The 23,492-nt window shown below is 43.9% G+C and overlaps 1 protein-coding gene across 2 annotated transcripts; it reads left to right on the top strand.

Annotated features, from left to right (window-relative positions):
• The first annotated feature begins 1,308 nt into the window (after positions 1-1,308).
• Positions 1,309-23,196, top strand: LOC140718524 (uncharacterized). 2 transcript variants are annotated; one of them, XM_073032486.1, is made up of 7 exons: positions 1,309-1,513; positions 2,094-2,142; positions 3,514-3,615; positions 11,085-11,210; positions 15,097-15,240; positions 18,711-18,804; positions 23,076-23,196. In XM_073032486.1, the coding sequence occupies exons 1-7, from the start codon at positions 1,506-1,508 to the stop codon at positions 23,129-23,131; spliced, it is 579 nt and encodes a 192-aa protein (XP_072888587.1). In that variant the 5' UTR covers positions 1,309-1,505; the 3' UTR covers positions 23,132-23,196. The 2 variants fall into 2 exon arrangements, 1 of the variants encoding a protein (XP_072888587.1); XR_012096727.1 differs by lacking the exons at positions 1,309-1,513; positions 11,085-11,210; positions 15,097-15,240; positions 18,711-18,804; positions 23,076-23,196 and adding exons at positions 5,946-6,062; positions 9,379-9,501 and having other exon boundaries at positions 1,838-2,142.
• Positions 23,197-23,492: the final 296 nt, after the last annotated feature.

Genomic DNA, 23,492 nt, shown 5'->3' with positions numbered 1-23,492 from the left:
ACACTTCGCCGATGAAACTGCTGGGGTCATCTATTGTGTCTAGTGTTCCCAATGCGGCCTCCTCTACATTGATGAGACCCGATTGGGGGCCCGTTTTGTTGAACACCTCTGCTCCATCCACCATAAGCAGAATTTCCCAGTGGCCAACTGGTTCAATTCCTATTCCCATTCCTGTTCACTGACTCCTCATTTACTACAGTGAGGCCACTGTCATGGTGGGGGAGCAACATCTCATATTCCATCCTGTTTGCTCCCAACCTGATGGAATGAACATCGATTTATTTCTCTGGTAAAATGATTTTCTCTCCCCCTCCCTCTTCTTCTATTCCCCACTCTGGCCTCTTATCAGCTGCCCATCACTTCTCCATGGTGCCCCTTTCTCACATGGTCCACTTTCTCCTTTCAGATTCTCTCTTTCTCAGTCATTTGCCTTTCCCATCTACCTGGTTTCACTCATCACTTTCTAGCTAGTCCTCCATCACCCTTTCCCACCATTTTATTCCAGCATTTTCCCCCTTCCTTTCAAGTCCTGCTGAAGGGTCTTGGTCCAAAAAAGTCGACTGTGTATTGATTTCCCTTTCAGATTATTTGTGAAGCAATACCACCGCCATCCAGGAGGGGGCGCAGGCGTCCATGGGAAAGATTCACATTTGAACTTGAACTTTCATTTCAATGCTAAACCCAGTCTGTGTTTTCTGCATTTAATGAAGTTTTGGTGTTGTTCATTTTTAATCTGTCACAGATAGTGTCCTGGATGCATAAAAAGTCCTCACGGATGAGACTTGCTTTATCCCGAATGGTGTGTTGTTGGAACTGCACTGACTAGGCAGATGGACAAGTTTCCATTACACTCTTTATCCTGAAGTTGGTGGAAAACATTTGGGCTGGTATATGGCCCCTTCCACTGAATACTCAGCCTCTGAACTGTCGTCAGAGCCACATAAAAATGTAACTGGTCAATGAAGTTTCTTTTATTGTACAATTTGCTATCAGGACACGTGGTACAGAACCTGTCCTTTGACATTCGTCCACTGAAACAAATTGGAATATAAAACACTTACTAAATTGCTTCAGCGGTAAGGTGCAGTCAGTCGATAGCTCCCTGACGTCTGCAAATTTAATACAATATCCCAGAAATCGATTTTTTTGAGAGCGAGAGGGAGCATCCTGATTGGTCTCTCTTCCGGCTAAGTAGACCTGTCAGTTTTCTCCGTGAGCAAACACGAGGAAATCTGCGGATGCTGGAAATTCAAACAACACACACAAAATGCTGGTGGAACAACATTTTGTGTGTGTTGTTGTTTGAATTTCCAGCATCTGCAGATTTCCTCGTGTTTGCTCTTTAAATTCTACTGCAAAGCCTCTGCCAGTGATGCCTACACTGAAGAAGTTTTCTCCGTGAGCGGGTTTTACAGTGAACCTCAAAAGCAATGACAGTGTTGTTCGCTGCACTGTTTGCAACAGTGACTTTTCTATTGCCCACGGTGGGTTAAAATGTAAAAGACATGTTGAGGTGAGTTTAACAGGTGTCATTCGTTCATTAGTATAGCTAACATTATTTAAACTAGCTGGCTAGCTGCTAAGGAGCTACTCTATTAATATCCTTAGCGATGAGGCCAAACTTCCTGTATTGCTTAAAGTTGTAATAGAATAAAAAAAAGACTCCATTATAATATAAGTACATATTTTAACGTCACATTTTCTGCATATACCCAACTTGGTTTAGAGATTAGACAAAATCACTAAACAAAGTATTACATACACTCTTGGAGATCGACCGGGGTGGGGAGGATATGGGTTGCGGGTGGGGGCGGGGGTGCTACTGTACCTCCCTGAAACGAGTTTTTGCAGGGTGGGATGTCTGCATTTCAGAGCTCATGTCTTAACCATGAAGTGACTGAAGCAGTGGGGGTGTAAAAGAGATGGTTTACTCGCACCGAGCCTAATTTGGTTTTCTTGAGGGGTGTGGCATTAGAAACAGGCGATGAGACCGGTGTCACGCGATATAGCCGTGGGGAGACGCCTGCAATCGGCTGGTTGGTTCACTTATCAAAGTGGGAAAGTGGTTCACTTCTCCTTTGTGTCACACGCAGAAGTCTCGCTCCGAAGTTTGGTGCGGATGCCACTACAGAACCGGCGCAGGTAAGTGAGGAGAGTTTTAATTCCAGACTATGTTCTGTCAATGTGCCAGGGACTGTGGGATGCACAGTTGAAGGGGAGACATTTTTAATGAAAAAGCCCGTGAGCGCGCCAGCCGACTGGACGGGTTTTTAAATCAGCTGTGAAGTGTCTGAGTGTAGCCGTCTCGGTAAATTCAGCTGGGGTGTTTACTGATGGTATGAAATGGATTTTGACAAGAAGTAAAAGGAAAATGACTGAGGGGTTTGGGGGTGTCAAAGAAAACGTCGACTTCAGTTTGCGGGAGACTCCCAGGGGAAGTGGGATGTCTGCAATGGAGTCGCACGTGTTAAACTCTCCCTCTCCCCGGCCCCCGCTCCCTCTCCCCGGCCCCCGCTCCCTCTCCCTCTCCTCCCCCGCTCTCTCCCCGGCCCCGGCCCCCGCTCCCGCCTCCCCCGCCCTCGCTCTCTCCCCGGCCCCGGCCCCCGCTCCCCCTCTCCCCGCCCCGCCCTGCTCTCGCTCTCCTCCCCCTCTCCCCCACCCCACCCCACTCTGAATTCTTTCCTGCAGCCGATAAAAAAATGAAGTAGTTGGGTAGAACCTTTGAGAAGTAACAAATATTTGCACCATACAAGTGCCAGAAATTACCACCTTCAAGAGGATCTTCAGAAGGTTCAAAGGTCCCATCACTAACGTTTTGCAGCATGGGGGTCTGTGTAACTGGGAATCACACATGAAAAAATGACCTTGCTGTCCCTTTACACCCACGTTGATGTACTCACCAATGGGTCATTAAAAGAGCATTCTCCTTATTTACAACTCTGAGGTAAGTTATTGCTTCAGAATTTCCTGTCAACAATCGGCCACCTACGCTGACATAGCTGTTGCCTACCTTATTGTGCAGAAAGAACTACTGTATCAACGAGCTGGGAGATCTTGTAATGAATGATTAGCTTTATACTGTCCACTATCATTGTGGCATTTGACTCTGTAATGGCACTTACATATATTCCAGATCTGTTCCTTCCGTGACCCCCACACCACCAGGTTCAGCAACAGTTATCACCCCTCAATCATTCTTGTGTTCTTATCAGGCTCCTGAACCAGTGTAGACAACCTCACTCGTCCAAATACTGAGTGATTCTACAACTGTCGCAGTTTCAAGGACTCTACAACTCATATTCTCTATTTTTTTTTTTCATTTTTCTATTTGTACAATTTGAAATTTGATGTTGAAAAACTGTTGTTAAATGCTTAGCAACACACACAAATTGCTGGAGGAACTCAGTAGGTTGGGCAGCATCTATGGAAATGAATAAACAGTCGACAGTTCAGGCTGAGATCCTTCATCAGGACCAATAACAGGATGTTGGTCTTTGCTGTCATGTTTTACAGGTGCGTTATAGAAGAGTGCAGATTGGAAATCAGACTGTCCTCCCAAAAATCTCATTGTTTATCATCCGATGGGGATTCCTAAACTTGCAACGTTATTCGCAGGTATGTAGATGGTCCCATTCAAAGACCGTTCGCCGGATTAAAATACTATACTTCCACACAGTTGTCTTTACATGTTTCCAATAAAACGAATGTGTAATTTTGATTGGTCAGTCAGTATCTGCTGAAAGAAACATAGAATATACTGATCAATAACCCTGTGCCAGAGCTGAAAAGTGGGGAGGATGGGATGAAACACATGGATTGTCTGTGATAGGACAGAGCCCAAGGGGTTGAAGGTGGAAAAATGTGGCTCCAGCTTTCAACAGCAGAGTCACTGTGGGTAGGTGAAGACTGTGTTCCAATTTTGTTTCAGAATATTCAGTAACGCTCATTAAATGTGGGTGACTCTATGACTACTGAAAGCCCAGTGTAAATAGAAGAATCACACCATCTCACAAACTACTCGCCCATCCAATCTCACACTCCACTGTGGGGCCGATATTTGTCTTATCAACCACCTCCGAACAGGTGGAACTGAAGTTTAAGCAAGTGATCTACCAGAGAAATAGCAATCCAGCATCCTAGAGTTTGCTTTTTGTTGTTTTTCCAGCATCTGTAGCTATTTGCTCGTCAACCTGAAAAGTCAACTGTTTCTTTCCCTCTGATACTAACTGACTTGCTGAAAATTTTCAGCATTTTCTGTGTTCAAGTAACTTCTAAGTACAATGACTTTTGAAGTAAGCTGAGTAACTGTTACAGTTTATTTTCACTTAATTATCGATTAAATTCTGTATTCATCACAAAAGTACCTTTATCTAGACATTGAAAATCTGCAAAGAAGTTGGCCTGAACATTTGATGGAAAGCAGGAGTGTTGTAAATCTGTACTGCTTTGTGAGATGAAACATAGATAGAAAACCTACAGCTCAATAGAGGCCCTTCGGCCCACAATGCTGTGCTGAACATGCACTTACTTTAGAAATTACTTGGGGTTACCCTTAGCTCTCCATTTTTCTAAGCTCCATGTACCTATCCAGAAGTCTCTCAAGAGACCCTCTCTTATCTGCCTCCACTGCTGTGGCCGGCAGCCCATTTCATGCACTCACCACTCTCTGTGTATAATAAAAAAACAACTTACCCCTGACATGTCCTCTGTCCAAGCAGCTTAAATTGCACCCTCATGTTAGCCATTTCAGCCCTGGGAAAAAGCCTCTGACTATCCACACGATCAATGCCTCTCATGATATTATACACCTCTATCAGGTCGCCTCTCATCCTCCATGACTCCAAGGAGAAAAGGCCGAGTTCACTCAGTCTATTCTCATAAGGCAGGCTCCCCAGTCCAGGCAACATCCTTGTAAATCTCCTCTGCACCCTTTCTATGGCTTCCACATCCTTCCTGTAGTAAGGCGACCAGAACTGAGCACAGTACTCCAAGTGGGACCTGACCGGGTTTCTAGATAGCTGCAACATTACCTCTCAGCTCCTAGCTCAATCCCACGATTGAAGAAGGCCAATGCACTGTGTGCCTTCTTAACCACAGAGTCAACCTGCACAGCAGCTTTGGGTGTCCTATGGACATGGACCCTAAGATCCCTCTGATCCTCCACACTGACAAGAGGCTTACCATTAATACTATATTCTGCCATTATATTTGATCTACCAAAATGAACCTGCTCACACTTATCTGGGTTGAACTCCATCTGCCACTTCTCAGCCCAGTTTTGCATCCTATCGATGTCCTGCTGTAACTTCTGACAGCCCTCCACACTATCTACAACTCCTCCAACCTTTGTGCCATTAGCAAATTTACTAACCCATCCCTCCACTTCTTCATCCAGGTCATTTATAAAAATCATGATAAAGGGTCCCAGAACAGATTTCTGAGGCACACCACCGTTTATCGACCTCCATGCAGAATATGACCCATCTACAACCATTTTTTGCCTTCTGTGGGCAAGTCAGTTTTGGATTCAGAAAGCAATGTCCCCTTGGATCCATGCCTCCTTACTTTCTTAATAAGCCTTGCACCGGGTACCTTATCAAATGCTTTGCTGAACTACATCTATCACTCGACCTTCATCAGTGTGTTTAGTGACATCCTCAAAAAATTCAATCAGGCTCGTAAGGCACTTTGACAAAGCCGTGCTGACTATTCCTAATCATATTATGCCTCTCCAAATGTTCATATATCCTGCCTCTCAGGATCTTCTCCATCAACTTAGCAACCACTGAAGTAAGACTCAATGGTCTATAATTTCCTGGGCTACCTCTACTCCCTTTCTTGAATACAATTAATCTATGGAATACAGTAAAGTAACTTATAAAATAATCACCAGTATTACTGTGTGATCTCCAGCACTATTAAAATTCCTTAATTTAACTATTTAGTTACAGGTCAACTGAACCTGATCCTCTCACTGGTGTTAATGGAAGCTTCACATGTAGATGATTGTACAGAATTGGAGTATACACATAATGGTTGGTGCTGTCCATCATGTGAAGCGGGTAAGCCATGCCTCTATTGTATGGAATCCCTACCACTATAGAAACTATAGATTTTTTAAAACTTAAAAATCCATAACGTATGAGTGGTTAAAATTAAGAAATGATTCATTAGTGGCATTTCCCTTTTTAGTATGAGATAAAAGACTGCTCTTTCTCCTTTGGTTATAGAGAATTGAAGGCCTGTCTTTAATATTTCTACTGAACCATTGGTTTCTCATTCATGCATATGACCAGTTCTTGAGGAATTTGACAGCAACGTTCTTCACAGGCCTGCAACTCCAGCGCTGGTTAGTTGGCTCTGATGGATGGGCTATGGTGTCGTAGGTAGGCACAACACCAGCTTCCTGAAGCAAACTCTTTAGAGATTTGAGCATAGTAATGTAATAGTTCTGAGATCATCAGCAAAGTAGTGGAAGTGGTCATCAACAGTGCTATCATGTAGCACCTCTTCAGCAATAAGCTGCTTGCAGATGCCCAGTTTGGGTTCCGTCAAGGCCACTCAGCTGCTGACCTCCTCACCTCCTTCGTCCAAACATGGACCAAAGAGCTAAATATCAGAGGTGAAGTGAGTGATAGCCCTCGATGTCAAGGTAGCATTTGACCCGAGTGTGGCACCAAGGTGCCCCAGCTAAAATGGAGTCAATGGGAATTAGGGGGGAAACCCTCCACTGGTTGGAATCATACCTGATAGAAAGGAAGACGGCTGTGGTGGTTGGAGGTCAATCATCTCATCCTCGGGACAACACTGCAGGAGTGACGTCTGACACTGTAACAGATAATAAATCTGTTACAATTGATCTGTTATCGAAATGTCATTGTATCAGCAGTCGATCAGTAAGAGGTCAACTGTCAATGATCTACAGGATCTTTCACTTCCATCTGAGCAGGCAGACAGACAAGGCCGTGGTTTAACATCTCTCCCGAGATACTCACTGGAACGACAGCCTAGATTTGGGGCACAAGTGTCAGAAATTGGACTTGAACCCACAACCTTCTGACTCACGGATGGTGCAGTGTCAACTTCTGAATAACAATGTTCATTTAAAAACATCCCAGAAGACATGATGTGATAAAGTAATGTAGACATTAAGGGGTGGTTGAGTCCCTTTGTCTGTGTAATGTTGTAAAGTTTAGATAATGTTGTACAGTCTGGCCTGTTGCAAAATGACCAAAAGACCCGAATATATAAATAAATGGAAAGGGAAGAGAGAGATGACAGTTACAAACGACCAGTCCAAATGCAAACAGACAGGAGGAGTGAGGTAGCTGAAGTTGTGATAACAAGTCATTCACAATGCTGAGTGACTGCCTATGTTTTAATTCCCATGGTCTCGTCTAAAACTGGAGCAGGTTCGGTGCACAACAAACAACATGACACACAGACACAAATCTGCTGAGTTTGGAAATCTTGAGCAATGCCCACAAAATGCTGCAGGATCTCTGTGAGTCAGGCAGCATCTACAGAAGGAAATAAACAGTTGATATTTTGGGCCGAGACCATTCATCAAGACTGGAAATTGAGGGCAGAAGCCAAAAGAAGGTTGTGGGGGGCGGGGGGAGGGCAGGAGTACAAGCTGGCTGGTGATAGCTGAGGTCAGGTGAGGGGAAGGTGGTTCCCTACACTTTCTCTTTCTTCCATGGTCCACTATCCTCTGTTAGATTCCTTCTTCGTCAACCCTTTACGATCAACATTCTGGGGGTTACCATTGACAGGAAACTGAATGGTCTCGCCCATATAAACACCCTGGCTTCCAGAGCAGGTCAAAAGCTAGGAATCCTGTGGCGTGTAGCTCACCTCCTAACTCCTCAAAGCCTGTCCACCATTTACAGGGCTCAGGTCAGGAGTGAAATGGAATACTCGCCACTCGCCTGGATGAGTGCAGCTCCATCAACAATTGAGAAGCTTGACACAATCCAGTACAAGGCAGCCCACCTGATCAGTGCCCCTTCCACAAGCATCCAATCCCTCCACCATCAAAGAATTTTGAATTGAATGATCTGTATTGTCATTATACATAGGTACAATGAAACTCTCAGTTGGAGCAGTGTGTACTATCTACAAGAACTACTGCAAAAGCACACCAAGTTCCTAAGGCAGCTCCTTCCAGATCCAGGACCACTACCGTCTAGAAGAACGAGAACAGCAGATACCTGGGAACACCACCACGTGGAATCCCCTTCCAGGTCACTCACCATCCTGACCTGGAAACATATCACCATTCCTTCATTGTTGCTGGGTCAAAATCATGGAATTCTCCCCCTAAGAACACGTTGGGTGTACGTACAGCTCAGGGACTGAAGTGGTTCAAGAAGGCAGCGCATCACCACCTTCTCGACAGCAACTAGGGATGGGCAATAAATGCTGGCTTAGCTGGTGATGCCCACATCCCGTAAAGTAGTGGTCACCAACCTTTTTAAGCCCGAGATCCCCAACCTCGGCCTCAATGAAAGGCAAGATCGACCTACTGAATCGGTTAGTCACACGCATGCGCACCAGGCAGAAAAGACCGGAAGTAAAACCCCACAACCCGGAAGTAGAAATAATGTATGTACACTGTGTCGTTTTAATTAACAGAATCGGGACAATTAAGCCAAAACTGATTTGTAGGAAAAAAATCGGCAGGTGCATGCATGTGCGCACACGTGCCCGCGCAGGGTTCATGGTCATGGTAGTCTTTCTCGGGGTAAACACAAGTGTCATACTTGACTGCTACTTTTTGTCCATTATTTGGGAGTGAGAAATTTGACTCATAACTGCAGACAGCCAGTTTGAGACAGTCTGAAGTGTCTGTCAGTAAGACAGCTCCTATACTTAGATTTCATAATTTTCATCTGTTACAGCACAGCGCCCTCGCAAACCTCCTGACAGACTGAATATTTGAATGGACAGTTTCCTTTGTTAGACTGAATATTGAACCTGCCACGTTTTTCAGGTGTTTTGTGTTGGTAAACTGTTACTGAGACACTAGTATAAGTTTCAGAGGTACGCAAGATAATGACACCACTGTTTTTTGTTTCCCAGTTATTTACGTTTGGGGAATGTTGGGATTTAAAGGGGGAGAAGTGTTCTAACATGAGCATTATAAAGATAAGTTAATACAAATTAGGATAATGAGAATATAGCAACACCCCATACTACGGAAGCTGTTTGTAAAGAGAGGTTGCTTCCAGGTTGCGGGGTTTTACTTCTGGTCTTTTCTACCGCGGTTCATGGTGGGGGAGCTACACACGTGCGTGCTGGGCAGAAAGAACGGAACTAGAAAGCTGGAAGCAATCTCTCAACAGTATTTGTGTACTTTTTCTTTTTTTTTTTGAGATCTACTGGGAAAGTCTCAAAGATCGACCAGCCGATTGTGATCGACGGGTTGGGGACCACTACCGTGAAGGAATAAACTTCAAAAAAAAATTATGAGGGGTATCCAAAAGGTGCATGCTTAGATAGAGTGCGTGTGGAATGAGCTGCCAGGCTAAGTGATAGATGTGAGTTCAGTTGAATTGGTGCATGGATGAGGGATGTCTGGAAGGCCATAATTCTCCATAGGTGAGGCTATGCAGAAGACCAGATCAGCAAGGACTAGATGGGTCGAAGGGATTCTTTCTGTGCTTTAGTGCCCTCTGATTCAACACCATAAGTCCTTCCAGGCTCGATAAGAAGCTCAAAGACTTCAGCCTTCACCCTGCCTTGTGTAACTGGATCTTGGACTTCCGCTCAGATCACAGGCAGGTGGTAGGAGTGAGTTCCCTCACCTCTGACCCTCAACTCGGGGCTGTGTACTAAGCTCCCTCCTTTACTCTCTGTATACCCATGACTGTGTCGCCATCCACAGCTCAAATCTGCTAATTAAACTTGCTGACGGCACTACACTAATCTCAAATAATAATCAGGCAGCCTACAGAGAGGACATCATCACCCTGACACAATGGCGTCCAGAAGACGACCTCTCCCTCAACGTCGCAAATACAAAGGAGCTGGTTGTGGACTACAGGAGGAATGGAGACAGGCTGACCCATATAGACATCAATGGAGCTGGGGTTGAGAGGGTGATCAGCTTTTTGTTCCTTGCCATAAACATCACCGAGGATCTCACATGGTCTGTACATACTGGCTGGGTGGTGAAAAAAGGCACAACAGTACTTCTCTCACTTCAAACGATTGAAAAAGTTTTCTATAGCTCCCAAAATTCTAAGAACTTTCTATAGGGGCACGATTGAGAGCATCCTGATGGGCTACATCACCACCTGGTATGGGAACTGTACCTCCCTCACTGCAGGACTCTGCAGAGAGTAGTTCTGGATAGCCCCCCAGACCATCTGTAGATGTGAACTTCCCAATATTCAGGACATTTGCAAATAAAGATGTGCAAGAAAGGGCCTGAAGGATCACTGGGGACCTGAGTCACCCCAACCACAAACTGTTCCAGCAGCTACCATCTGGGAAACAGTACTGCAGTATAAAAGCCAGGACCAACAGGCTCCGGGACAGCTTCTAACACCAGCCCATCAGACTGATTAATTCATGCTGACGCAACTATATTTCTGTTATATTGACTCTCCTGTTGTATATAATATTATAAATTACTGTAATTGCGCATTTGAATGGAGATGTAACGTAAAGATTTTTACTCACGTATATGAAGGATGTAAGTAATAAAGGTCAATTCAGCTCATTGGGAACAGACAGAAGCCCAGTTTCAATAGAAGGATAAACTTGCCATCTCACAAACCTGCCCAGTCACACAGTCCGCTGTGGTAGAGACTGTGTAGCCCACACTGGCCTTACCAACCGCCTCAAAACCCACAGAACTGGAATGTAACCAAGTGATTTATCAAAGAAAGACCTCAATACCAATTTGCCAACACAATCCCTGATGCGTATCATAATGATCCTTAGTTAATGTTATTTGTTTAGTAACAATACCATTTCTCAGGTGAGGTTTTTTTTGATAACCTGCATTGTAACTGGTTACCTGATTGTTTTGTAACTCCATGCCTGCCTTTCCCCATGTACATGTCTTGTTGCAGGTAAGAGAGTATCTGAGCACTGCACTCGTCAATTCAGCACACAGTGTGAACAATGCCCAGATGGGGAATACTCTGACCGTTACACTGGATGGGAGAAATGTTTGGAGTGTAAATCGTGTAATCAAGGTATGGATTGAGAATTTACACTCAGTGGCCACTTTATTAGGTACACTTCTACTACTGCTTGTTAATGCAAATAGCAAATCAACCAATCATGTGGAGACAACTCAATGGGTAAAAACATGCAGACATGGTCAAGAGGTTCAGTTGTTGTTCAGACCAAACATCAGAATGGGGAAGAAGTGTGATCTAAGTGACTATGACTGGGGAATAATTGTTGGTGCCAGATAGGGTGGTTTGAGTATTAAAGAAACTGCTGACCTGCAATTTCACCTCCCCCCCCCCCCCACACACACACAACAGTCTCTATAGGTTAGAGAATGGAGTGAAAAACACAAACATCCCAGGGTGCAGAATCTTACCCCAAACATCACCCTTGATGGTTGCTCTCTTGATGTAGTCGACTCCTTCGCCTATCTTGGGCCGACCATCACCAGCTCCTGTCCCTCGAAGCACAGGAGAACAGCAGGGTTGGCAAAGCTGCAGCTGCCATGGTCAGACTGTACAAGGGAGTGTGGAACAGCAGACAGCTGACAAACAAGACCAAGCTGAACGTGTTCCAGGCACGTGTGCTCAGCACACTCCTCTACACCAGCGAGGCTTGGACACCATACATCAGCCACGATAAGAGGCTAAACTCATTCCACCTACACTTCCTCAGGTGCACCTTGCTCATCTGGTAGAACAGAATCACCAACAGAGGTTCTGCAATGGGCTGACACCTGCAGCATCCACACGCCACTCAGTCACAGACGCCTCAGATACCTGGGCCATGTCAAACGGGTGGACCAGGGTCGCGTTCCCAAGGACATGGCGCATGGCGAGGGTTTCCACCCACGAGGAAGACCGTGCCTCCGCTACAGGGATGCCTGCAAGTGTGACATGAAGCTGGCAGGCATCGACCTCAACACGTGGGAGGAAACAGTTGAAGCTCAGACAGCACGGAGGGCTGCAGTCAAAAGCGGTGTACAACGTGCTGAGATAGCAAGGAGCAAACTGCTCATCGACAAGAGAGCCAGAAGAAAAGCCAGAGCTGCATCACCATAGCACCTTCCACCGCCTGCAGCTGCAGTGAAAGAGACTGTCACTGTAGGGTTGGTCTGTACAGCCACCCAAGAAAATGCAAATAGTACCCCAAGTCTACAACCCCAGGAACCACCAGGAAACCTGTCACACCATCATCTCTCAAGACGTAGGGATGCTACCGCTGCAGCCGAGTGTAGATACTTGGAATTCAGAACCTAGGACGGAGATTGAGACTTCTAGGCAGGAGACGGGAACTGGGAATTCAGGATTTAAGCCAGTGATCTGGAACATGGGATTGGAGAGTAGGGACCAGGCGTTCAGAACACAGGCAGGAATCGGCATTCAGAGGACAGGATAGTAATTAAGAATTCTGGGTTCCAGGAATTGGGAAACTAAAATTTGGATTGGAGGATTGAGAATAGAGACCCCTGGTAGACTAACTCACTGGGTTCAGATTGGGTAGCATAGTGACGTAGTGGTTAGTGTAACACTACAGTGCACCAGCTGTAAGATTGGAGTTTGAATCCCACCGCTGTCTGTAAGGAGTTTGTACGTTCTCCCCATGACCACATGGGTTTCCTTTGAATGCTCCAGTTTCCACCCACTTTCTAAAGACTTGTATCAACTGCCCTCGTGGTGTGTTGTGTACAAAGCTGGGCAGGGAGTTAAACACCTCAAGAATCTCCAGAGCTGGAAACTTTCTTCAGGGGTTTCAATGAAAAAACTTTGTGAAACTGCAGAAAGTTACATAAAACGTTTTAGATTCAATACAGGATCATCGTGCTCCTGAAAATACTAATATTATTGATCGTTCTTACGACCAAGGTTAAACAAGGTAATACTTTAATGCGACATTTTTCAGCTATACCGTGGACAAGAATAAACTTGTATCGAGTAAACTTCCATATAGGCTGGCTCCTTTGCCCAGGTGCCAACAACTCTGTTGTTCATCAATAAAACAGTTATTGCTTGTTGCATCTCGATTTAATTTCTGATCCTTCGGGTTCTTCTGGGAGTCAGAAATGACCAGCAGCCTTAATTCCAACATTTCAATTTAGTTTAGAGTGCAAACAAACATAAAAATACAGCAAATTAAATAAAGAGCTGAGAAACGATGCTAAAATAGGAATTAGTGCTAAGAAATATAAGACAAAGGAATAAAGATGGTGCTTCTAAAAAATCTGTCACTTTTGTAGATCAAAGCAATTTACAAGGATGTGATAAATCATTAATATGCATGATGCACAATAGAGTACCCAGCAACAATCACTTTGATGTCCCACTGGTCAGAGGCCTCTAATCTGGAAAGCAGTGTTCCCCAGTCATTTTAATATCCATTTGGCATCTTCACCTGGAGTGTATGTGTTCTATTGATTATTATATGAAAGAAATGGACTTCCTTAAAGGTGAGGAATGGGATTCTGCTTTCGGATTTAAGAAGATGATCATCAAATTGACACGAAAAAGGCACGCTAAATACTAGACACATTTAGTCAGAAGCAGAAAATGAGACCATAAAAGGTTAAGTAATGAGAAAGAAAAATGGCAAATGGAAGATCTGGTTGATGTGCATGTTTTTTTACATGTCGACACAACACACCAGAGCAAGTTCCTCATTAATGTAAATGTATGTGGTGAGTAAAGTTGCTCCTTCTGATCCTTGAGACATGATACATTGGTATAGAAGCAAGTGTTAGAGAAATTAATATTCTCTGCCTGTCTTCAGAGAGGAAAATGCTGAAAACTCCCAGAAATAGTGGCGAACCATTGGTCTGGGGACAATAGAGAGCTAAAATAAATTAATGAAAAGTAGCAGTGGAGAAATTAATGACACTGAGCACCCACAAATCGTTAGGATCTAATGACCGCATCCCACGTTATTAAAGAGTTGTCTGTTGACGTAGTGGCTGCACTGGTTGTCACACAGACCAGTTAGCTCAGAATGAGTTAATCAGGAAATGTTAGAATCCATTATAAGGAAATAGTAACAGGAAGGAATAAAAGCACTGGGTTGTCTCTCACTCGACAGATCAGCTGGTTCTGAGAATCAGAATTGGGTTTAATATCACCGATATTTGTCATGAAATTTGTTGCTTTCTGGTTGCTTAATACTAACATTTGTATTTATTGTAGTTCCTGTTTTTATTTCAATTTTCCAACATCTGCAACTATTGCTTTTTGAGTGATATGTTAAGTTTGCTTCAGATACAAAGCAGGTTGCAGTGTAAGTTAATGGAAGGATATGGACAGGCTAAGTGAAAGGGTGACGTGGTAAATGGAATATAAAATTCTTCATTCACTTTGATTAATAATGGAAAAACGGAGTATATTTTAAATGTTTGTGGAGCTCTCGTGAGACTGTACCTGGATGTTGTGAACACGTCTGGTGTTTTGGTCTGAAGATGGACATATTTTTGATAGAGGAAGCCTAACAAGAATTCCTGGGATAAGGAATTGTCTTATGAGGAAAGATTAACTGGGCCTATATTACTCTAGAGTTTAGAAGGAGAATGAGAGATGATCATACACTTTTTAAAAAATAAAGTTTTAGTGGGATTGACGAGAATAACATCTTCCCTTGCTGGGGCATCTGGAACATGGGGTCACAGTGTCGGATTAAGAGCACAGCTACTTTGAGAGGCTCACCAGCTGTGCATGTTTAAGACCAAGAGTGTTATATTTTTAGATTTGAGTGATGTGGGGATAGTGTGAGAGAGAGATGCTGAGATCTTTTTGAATGGTGGAGCAGGCATGAGGGGTTCAGCAGGCAAATCCTGATTCAGTTTGATATCATCTTCTGTCTTACTTGAAACAGAAAACAGTTTATTGTAATTCAATATCAACCTCAAATGTTTCGTATTTACAGAGCTGGGACTTCAAACTAAAGAAAACTGTACTGCCACTCGCAATACGATATGTGAGCCCAGGGAGGGGTATTATTACATTGACGGCTGTCAGATGGCCAGAGAGCACACAGTATGCCCACCTGGTGAAAGAGTTAAAGAGAACGGTAGGTTGATGGAGTGTCGTTACTAAGTGCTGTGCCCTGGGCAGGACAGGGGAAATTGAAATCACTGGCACCAACTGGAGTTTGCTCTGAGGATGGCTGCCTGAAGCCCCCTACTGGCAACGGCAGCTTGCTTTTAGTTCTTTGAGTGTAACTGGAATGGTCTTTGGATTTGTATTTTAAGAAGCTAGTTCATCCCACTTTCCATTTTTACCCACTATTGGCCAGTCTTGACTTTCAGCCACAATTGTCCTTTTTTTTTGCTTGAATGTGCACTCCTGACCACAGAAATTGGACCATCAGATCTGCTCTGCCACTCCATCAAGGCTGATTTATTATCACTCTTAATCCCTTGGCAATTCTGCCTTCTCCATGTAACTTTTAGAAACATAGAAAACCTACAGCACAATACAGGCCTTCGGCCCACAATGCTGTGCCAAACATGTACTTACTTAAAAATTACCTAAGGTCACCCATAGCCCACTATTTTTTTAAGCTCCAGGTACCTATCCAGGAGTTTCTTAAAAGACCCTATCATATCTACCTTCACCACTGTCACTGGCAGCCCATTCCACGTGTTCACCACTCTGAGTTCTAAAAAAACCAACTTATCCTGACATCAGCTTAGTATCTACTTCCAAGCACCTTAAAAATATGCCCTCTTGTGCTAGAAATTTCAGCCCTGGGAAAAAGCTTCTGACTATCCACACAATTAATGCCTCTCATCTTATACACCTCTATCAGGTCACCACTCATCCTCCGTTGCTCCAAGGAGAAAAGGACAAGTTCACTCAACCTATTCTCATAAGGCATGGTCTCCAATCCAGGCAACATCCTTGTAAATCTCCTCTGCACCCTTTCTATAGTTTCCACATCCTTCCTGTAGTGAGGTGACCAGAACTGAGCTCACTACTCCAAGTGGGACCTGACCAGGTTTCTATATAGCTGTAACATTACCTCTCGGCTCCTAAACTCAATCCCACGATTGTTGTAGCCCAATGCACCGTATACCTCCTTAACCACAGAGTCAACCTGCACAGCAGCTTTGAGTGTCCTATGGTCTAGGACCCCAAGATCCCTCTGGTCCTCCACACTGCCAAGAGTCTTACTATTAATACTGTATTCTGCATCATGTTTGACCTACCAAAATGAACCACCTCATGCTTATCTGGGTTGAACTCCATCTGCCACTTCTCAGTCCAATGTTATGTCCTATCGATGTCCCGCAGTAACCTGACAGCTCTCCACACTATCCACAACACCCCCAACCTTTGTGTCATCAGCAAATTTACTAACCCATCGCTCCACTTCCTCATCCAGGTCATTTATAACAATCACGAACAGAAGGGGTCCCAGAACAGATTCCTGAAGCACACCACTGGTCACCGACCTCCATGAAGAATATAAGTCGTCTACAATCACTCTTTGCCTTTTGTGAGCAAGCCAATTCTGGATCCACAAAGCAAGGTCCCTTTGGATCCCATGCCTCCTTACTTTCTCAATAAGCCTTGCATGGGATACCTTATCAAATGCCTTGCTGAAATCCACATACACTACATCTACGGTTCTTCCTTCATCAATGTGTTTAGTCACATCCTCAAAGAAATTCAATCAGGCTTGTAAGACAGGATCTGCCCTTGACAAAGCCATGCTGACTATTCCTAATTAGGAGCAGTCAACATGGATTTGTGCGTGGAAGGTCATGTTTGACAAATCTTATTGAATTTTCTGAAGAGGTCATTAGGAAAGTTGACAAGGTTAAAGCAGTGGATTTTGTGTATATGGACTTCAGTAAGGCCTATGACAAGGTTCCACACAGAAGGTTAGTTAGGAAAGTTCAATTGTTGGGTATTAATATTGAAGTAGTGAAATGAATTCAACAGTGGCTGGATGGGAGATGCCAGAGAGTTGTGGTGGATAACTGTTTGTCAGGCTGGAGGCCGGTGACTAGTGGTGTGCCTCAAGGATCTGTACTGGGTCCAATGTTGTTTGTCATATACATTAATGATCTGGATGATGGGGTGGTAAATTGGATTAGTAACTATGCAGATGATACTAAGATAGATGGCATTGTGGATAATGAAGTAGGTTTTCAAAGCTTGCAGAGAAATTTAGGCCAGTAAGAAGAGTGGGCTGAAAGATGGCTGATGGAGTTTAATGCTGATAAGTGTGAGGTGCTACATTTTGGTAGGACTAATCAAAATAGGACATACATGGTAAATGGTAGGGCATTGAGGAATGCAGTAGAACAGAGTGATCTAGGAATAATGGTGCATAGTTCCCCGAAGGTGGAATCTCATGTGGATAGGGTGGTGAAGAAAGCTTTTGGTATGCTGGCCTTTATAAATAAGAGCATGGAGTATAGGAGTTAGGATATAATGTTAAAATTGTACAAGGCATTGGTGAGGCCAAATTTGGAGTATTGTGTACAGTTCTGGTCACCGAATTATAGGATAAATGTCAACAAAATAGAGAGAGTACAGAGGAGATTTACTAGAAATGGTACCTGGGTTTCAGCACCTAAGTTACAGAGAAAGTTTGAACAGGTTAGGTCTTTATTCTTTGGAGCATAGAAGGTTGAGGGGGGACTTGATAGAGGTATTTAAAATTATGAGGGGGATAGATAGAGTTGATGTGGATAGGCTTTTTCCATTGAGAGTGGGGGAGATTCGAACAAGAGGACATAAGTTGAGGGGAAAAAGTTTAGGGGTAACACGAGGGAGAACTTCTTTACTCAGAGAGTGGCAGCTGTATCTCATCTCTATCACCTGCATATCCTCCCACTGCACCTTCTCCAGGATTTCTCCATTTGTGAGCCAACCACCCCTTCCTCCATCTCTTCAGTTCAGTTTTGACACCTTTACTAATCAAAAACCTGTCAACTTCCTCATTATATATACTGAATGACTTGGCCTCGACAGCTGTCAATGGCAAGGAATTCCACAGATTCACCACCCTCTGGCAAGAAATATTCCCCCTCAGCTCTGATATCATTATTAGTTTGTTATTGCCTTATCTGCCCTCTTCTCTCACTGTTATTCTAAAGTCTGAGCAAATTCTTCAGTTGACACAGGCCCACACACTATTCCTCCATTAGGAAAGGAAACCACTACAGCCTGTTCCTTTCCTGTGCAGCTCGGAGCTGGGAGTGTTATTCGTACAGTGGAGTGACCGAGAAGCACGGGTGTATTAGTAACTGACTGAAGGGATTTGTGGATGTCAGAACAGGTTAAAAAAATATTTGCTGCTAAACACTGAGAACTACTCAGTGAAGTGGACTCAACATTCTACGGGTGACAACTTCACTGTTGAAAGTGGAAGTGCAAAAATAGCTAGTTTACTTGATTCATTGTTAAACACAGGTGAAGAAAATTAACCGTATGAAGAGGAGTGTGGAAAGTAACAAGGTCTCTCTGACACTGGTATTATAGACTCTACAAGTTACCCACAATGGCATTGATTCTGTGTTTCAGGAACACCTTTCAATGATACAGTGTGTGAGAAATGTCCTCACGGAACATTTTCAAGCGAAGCTTCAACAACTGAAGAGTGTAAGAACTGGACAGTGTAAGTACCTCAGACTCCACGGTATCCATGTTCAGAAAGTACCACCTCTTGTTAATTTTTCTCAATACCTCCTTTCTTTTTGCCCCAAACCACCAGGGAAGAGGCAACACAGTGACCATGCCAGGACCACGAGCCTCAAGAACAGTTTCTTTCCCCAAGCTGTCAGTCTGATCAACACCTCCCCACATTAACCCAACCCACCACTCCCCACACTACTACATACACATCACCCAGCATCACTTTATGTACATTTAATCAGTCTCTGTATGTAACAGTTAATTGTACATTGTGTTTTATAGGATTGTTTGTGTATTGATAATTATTGTGTTTTTTCGGGTTTCTTTATTGTATTCCTTAAGAGCATCAGACCTAGGAACAGAATTAGACAATTCGACCCATGAAGTCTGCTCTGCTGTTCAATATTTGCTGATTTATTATCCTCCCCACCCCCTGCCTTCTCCCCAGAACCTACTACATGACCGGAAGACATGGGAACAGAATTTGTGTATTTTTTTTGTTTTATGGGGAAACAATCATTTTGACAGTCTAATTTAATTTAGAGAGTGTGGTGTTCCTTACAGGTCTGCAAAAGGTGAGAACAACTTTTCTTCATCCTTAAGTAACCACACTACAGAAACAATGCTGCTCTGGCTTTGTTCGAATTGCATTCTTTACAGTAAAACCTGTGGGTAATCTGTTTAGTTGATGTTTTTATTGTGAATGTCGTGTCTCTGATGCTCCGTGCCTGTGATGCTATTGCAAGTAAGTTTTACATTGTACTTGTCATAGATACTCAGTGATGACTTTATTCCAGTACCTCTTGTGCCTAATGAAGACACCCTGAGTATCGTCGTGGTTTTCTGCGGTTCTACCCTATCTACTTCAAGGTTGGATGTGTTGTGTATTCAGAGATGCTCCCCTGCACATCACTGTTGTGAAACATGGTTAATTGAGTTACTGTCACCTTTCTGTCAGCTTGAACCAGTCTGGCCTTTCTCCTCTGAACTCTTTCATAAGATGCTTTTTTGCCCACAGAACTGCCATGGAGTGGATGTTTTTTTTTTGTTTTTTCACACTATTCTCTGTAAACTCTAGAGTCTGCTGTGTATGAAAATCCTAAGAGATGAGCAGTTTGAGATTTCATACCACCCTGTCTGAGACCAACAATCATTCCATAGTCAAAGTCACTTAGATCACGTTTCTTCCCCATTCTGATGTTTGGTCTGAACAAGTGAACCTCTTGACCATGTCGACTTGCTTTTATGCATTGAGTTGCTGCCACTTGATTGGCTGATTAGATGTTTGCATTAATGAGCAGGAGTACAGGTGTATCTAATAAAGGGATTCCGAGTGTATGTTGCAATTGAGGTGATGAATTTCCACTTTGGGTATTTCTAAGAAAGCCTAACAATGGAAACGTATATTCAATCATGCGTTCTCTGCATAACTCGTGTAATCGTAGTTTAAGCATAACTTTATAACCTGATTTATAACTAACTTACAAAATTTCCTTAAATATATTCATACAGACATATTCTAGAGCAAGAAAAAATGTGTTGAGCAACCCACAAAATGCTGGAAAAGCTCAGCTGATCAAGTAGCATCTATGCAGGGGAATAAACAGTCGATATTTTGGAGATGAATCCCTTCATCTGGACTGGGAAAGAATAAAAAGGTGGGAGGAGGGGTATGATGTCAGAAGCTGAGGGTGATAGGTGGAAGGGGATTTAGTTTAATTTATTCATTTACGGCATGTGGGCATTGCCTGCTAAGCCAGCACCTATTGTCCATCCGCAGTTGCCCTTGAGAAGGTGGTGATGAGCTGCCTTCTTGAACCACTGCAGTCCCTGAAGTGTAGGTACACCCACAGTGCTGTTAAGGAGGGAATTCCATGATTTTGACCCAGCAACGATGAAGGAACAGCCATGACTTGGTGGGGGATTTCCAATTGGTGGTGTTCCCAAGTATCTGCTGTAGGGTCCAATTTGACCCAAATCCCCTTACTGCCTTGTTTGGTATTAATGCAAATGAAGATATAACTTTAAATACTCCTAACCTACAGGTTTTAGTTTTTACCTCTCTTTTAGCAAGAAGAGCAATCTTATAGACAATAGGTGCAGAAGTAGACCATTCGGCCCTTCGAGCCTGCACCGCCATTTTGAGATCATGGCTGATCATCTACTATCAATACCCGGTTCCTGCCTTGTCCCCATATCCCTTGATTCCCCTATCCATAAGATACCTATCTAGCTCCTTCTTGAAAGCATCCAGAGAACTGGCCTCCACTGCCTTCCGAGGCAGTGCATTCCAGACCCCTTCAACTCACTGGGAGAAGAAGTTTTTCCTTAACTCTGTCCTAAATGACCTTCCCCTTATTCTCAAACCATGCCCTCTGGTACTGGACTCTCCCAGCATCTGGAACATATTTCCTGCCTCTATCTTGTCCAATCCCTTAATAATCTTATATGTTGCAATCAGATCCCCTCTCAATCTCCTTAATTCCAGCGTGTACAAGCCCAGTCTCTCTAACCTCTCTGCGTAAGACAGTCCGGACATCCCAGGAATTAACCTCGTGAATCTACGCTGCACTTCCTCTACAGCCAGGATGTCCTTCCTTAACCTTGGAGAACAAAACTGTACACAATACTCCAGGTGTGGTCTCACCAGGATCTTGCTTAAATGGGAGGAGTCTACCCCTCCTACACATCTTCAATGGCTATGTGATATTATGTCTTATTTAAATTTAGAAAAGATCCGCTTCTCAGTCTTAAATTCGAAACAATCTTTTTATGATATCTGGGGAATTCCATGATTTTGACGCAGCAACAATGAAGGAACAGCCATGACTTGGTGGGGAATTTCCAATTGGTGGTGTTCCCAGGTATCTGCTGTTCTCGTCCTTCTAGATGGTAGTTGTCGTGGGTCTGGAAGGAGCTGCCTTAGGAGCTTCGGTGTGTTTTTGCAGTAGTTCTTGGAGATAGTACACACTGCTGCAACTGTTCTTTGATGGTGGAGGGATTGGATGCTTGTGGAAGGGGCACTGATCAGGTGGGCTGCCTTGTACTGGATTGTGTCAAGCTTCTCAATTGTTGATGGAGCAGCACTCATCCAGGCGAGTGGCGAGTATTCCATTCCACTCCTGACCTGAGCCTTGTAGATGGTGGACAGGCTTTGGGGAGTTAGGAGGTGAGCTACACGCCACAGGATTCCTAGCTTTTGACCTGCTCTGGAAGCCAGGGTGTTTATATGGACGAGACCATTCAGTTTCCTGTCAATGGTAACCCCCAGAATGTTGATCGTAAAGGGTTGACAAAGAAGGAATCTAACAGAGGATAGTGGACCATGGAAGAAAGAGAAAGTGTAGGGAACCACCTTCCCCTCACCTGACCTCAGCTATCACCAGCCAGCTTGTACTCCTGCCCTCCCCCTGCCCCCCACAACCTTCTTTTAGCTTCTGCCCTCCATTTCCAGTCTTGATGAATGGTCTCGGCCCAAAATATCAACTTTCATTCCCTTCCATAGATGCTGTCTGACCCACTGAGTTCCTGCAGTATTTTGTGGGCATTGCTCAAGATTTCCAAAGTCAGCAGATTTGTGTCTGTGTGTCGTGTTGTTTGTTGAGCACCGAACCTGCTCCAGTTTTAGACGAGACCATGGGAATTAAAACATAGGCAGTCACTCAGCATTGTGAATGACTTGTTATCACAACTTCAGCTACCTCACTCCTCCTGTCTGTTTGCATTTGGACTGGTCGTTTGTAACTGTCATCTCTCTCTTCCCTTTCCATTTATTTATATATTCAGGTCTTTTGGTCATTTCGCAACAGACCAGACTGTACAACATTATCTAAACTTTACAACATTACACAGACAAAGGGACTCAACCACCCCTTAATGTCTACATTACTTTATCACATCATGTCTTCTGGGATGTTTTTAAATTAACATTGTTATTCAGAAGTCAACACTGCACCATCCGTGAGTCAGAAGGTTGTGGGTTCAAGTCCAATTTCTGACACTTGTGCCCCGAATCTAGGATGACATTCCAGTGCAGTTTCTCGGGAGAGATGTTAAACCACGGCCTTGTCTGTCTGCCCACTCAGGTGGAAGTGAAAGATCCTGTAGATCATTGACAGTTGACCTCTTCCTGATCGACTTGTGATACAATGACATTTCAATAACAGATCAATTGTAACAGATTTATTATAATTAAACTTTGAGCAACTATCACAGGTACTTGTATGGATTTATGTTTTTGTATGTCTTCCCCAGATGTGAAACGCTCAAACTTAAACAGGTTGAACCAGGGAGCGCTGAAGCTGACGTGAAGTGTAAAGCAGAGCGCAACGGGATAGTTACCGTTCATGTTGTTATGACTATTGTTTTGGTTGGAGCATTCCAACTTGAATTTGGAAAACCGGCTCATGCCCCTGACTCTCCATTCTCCCTCATCCCTGTCTCTAAATCCAAACCGGACCTCTCAATCCCCATGCTATCCCCAAACCATCCATATGAACCCAAAAAAAAAACTGTCTGAGCTGCGACATCGATGGACATCACATCTCGCAGCAACTTGACTCAAACACCGGCTCCTACCCCGACTCTTCATTTACTGTGCCTGAAATCCAACCCTGTCTGTGTCCCTCAACCCTAACCTGACGCCTAGCTCCTCACAGTATCCCCAGATCC

Source organism: Hemitrygon akajei, chromosome 29 (assembly GCF_048418815.1).
Source record: "Hemitrygon akajei chromosome 29, sHemAka1.3, whole genome shotgun sequence".
NCBI classification, from domain to species: Eukaryota; Metazoa; Chordata; class Chondrichthyes; order Myliobatiformes; family Dasyatidae; genus Hemitrygon; species Hemitrygon akajei.
This window is presented reverse-complemented; position numbering and strand designations above follow the sequence as displayed.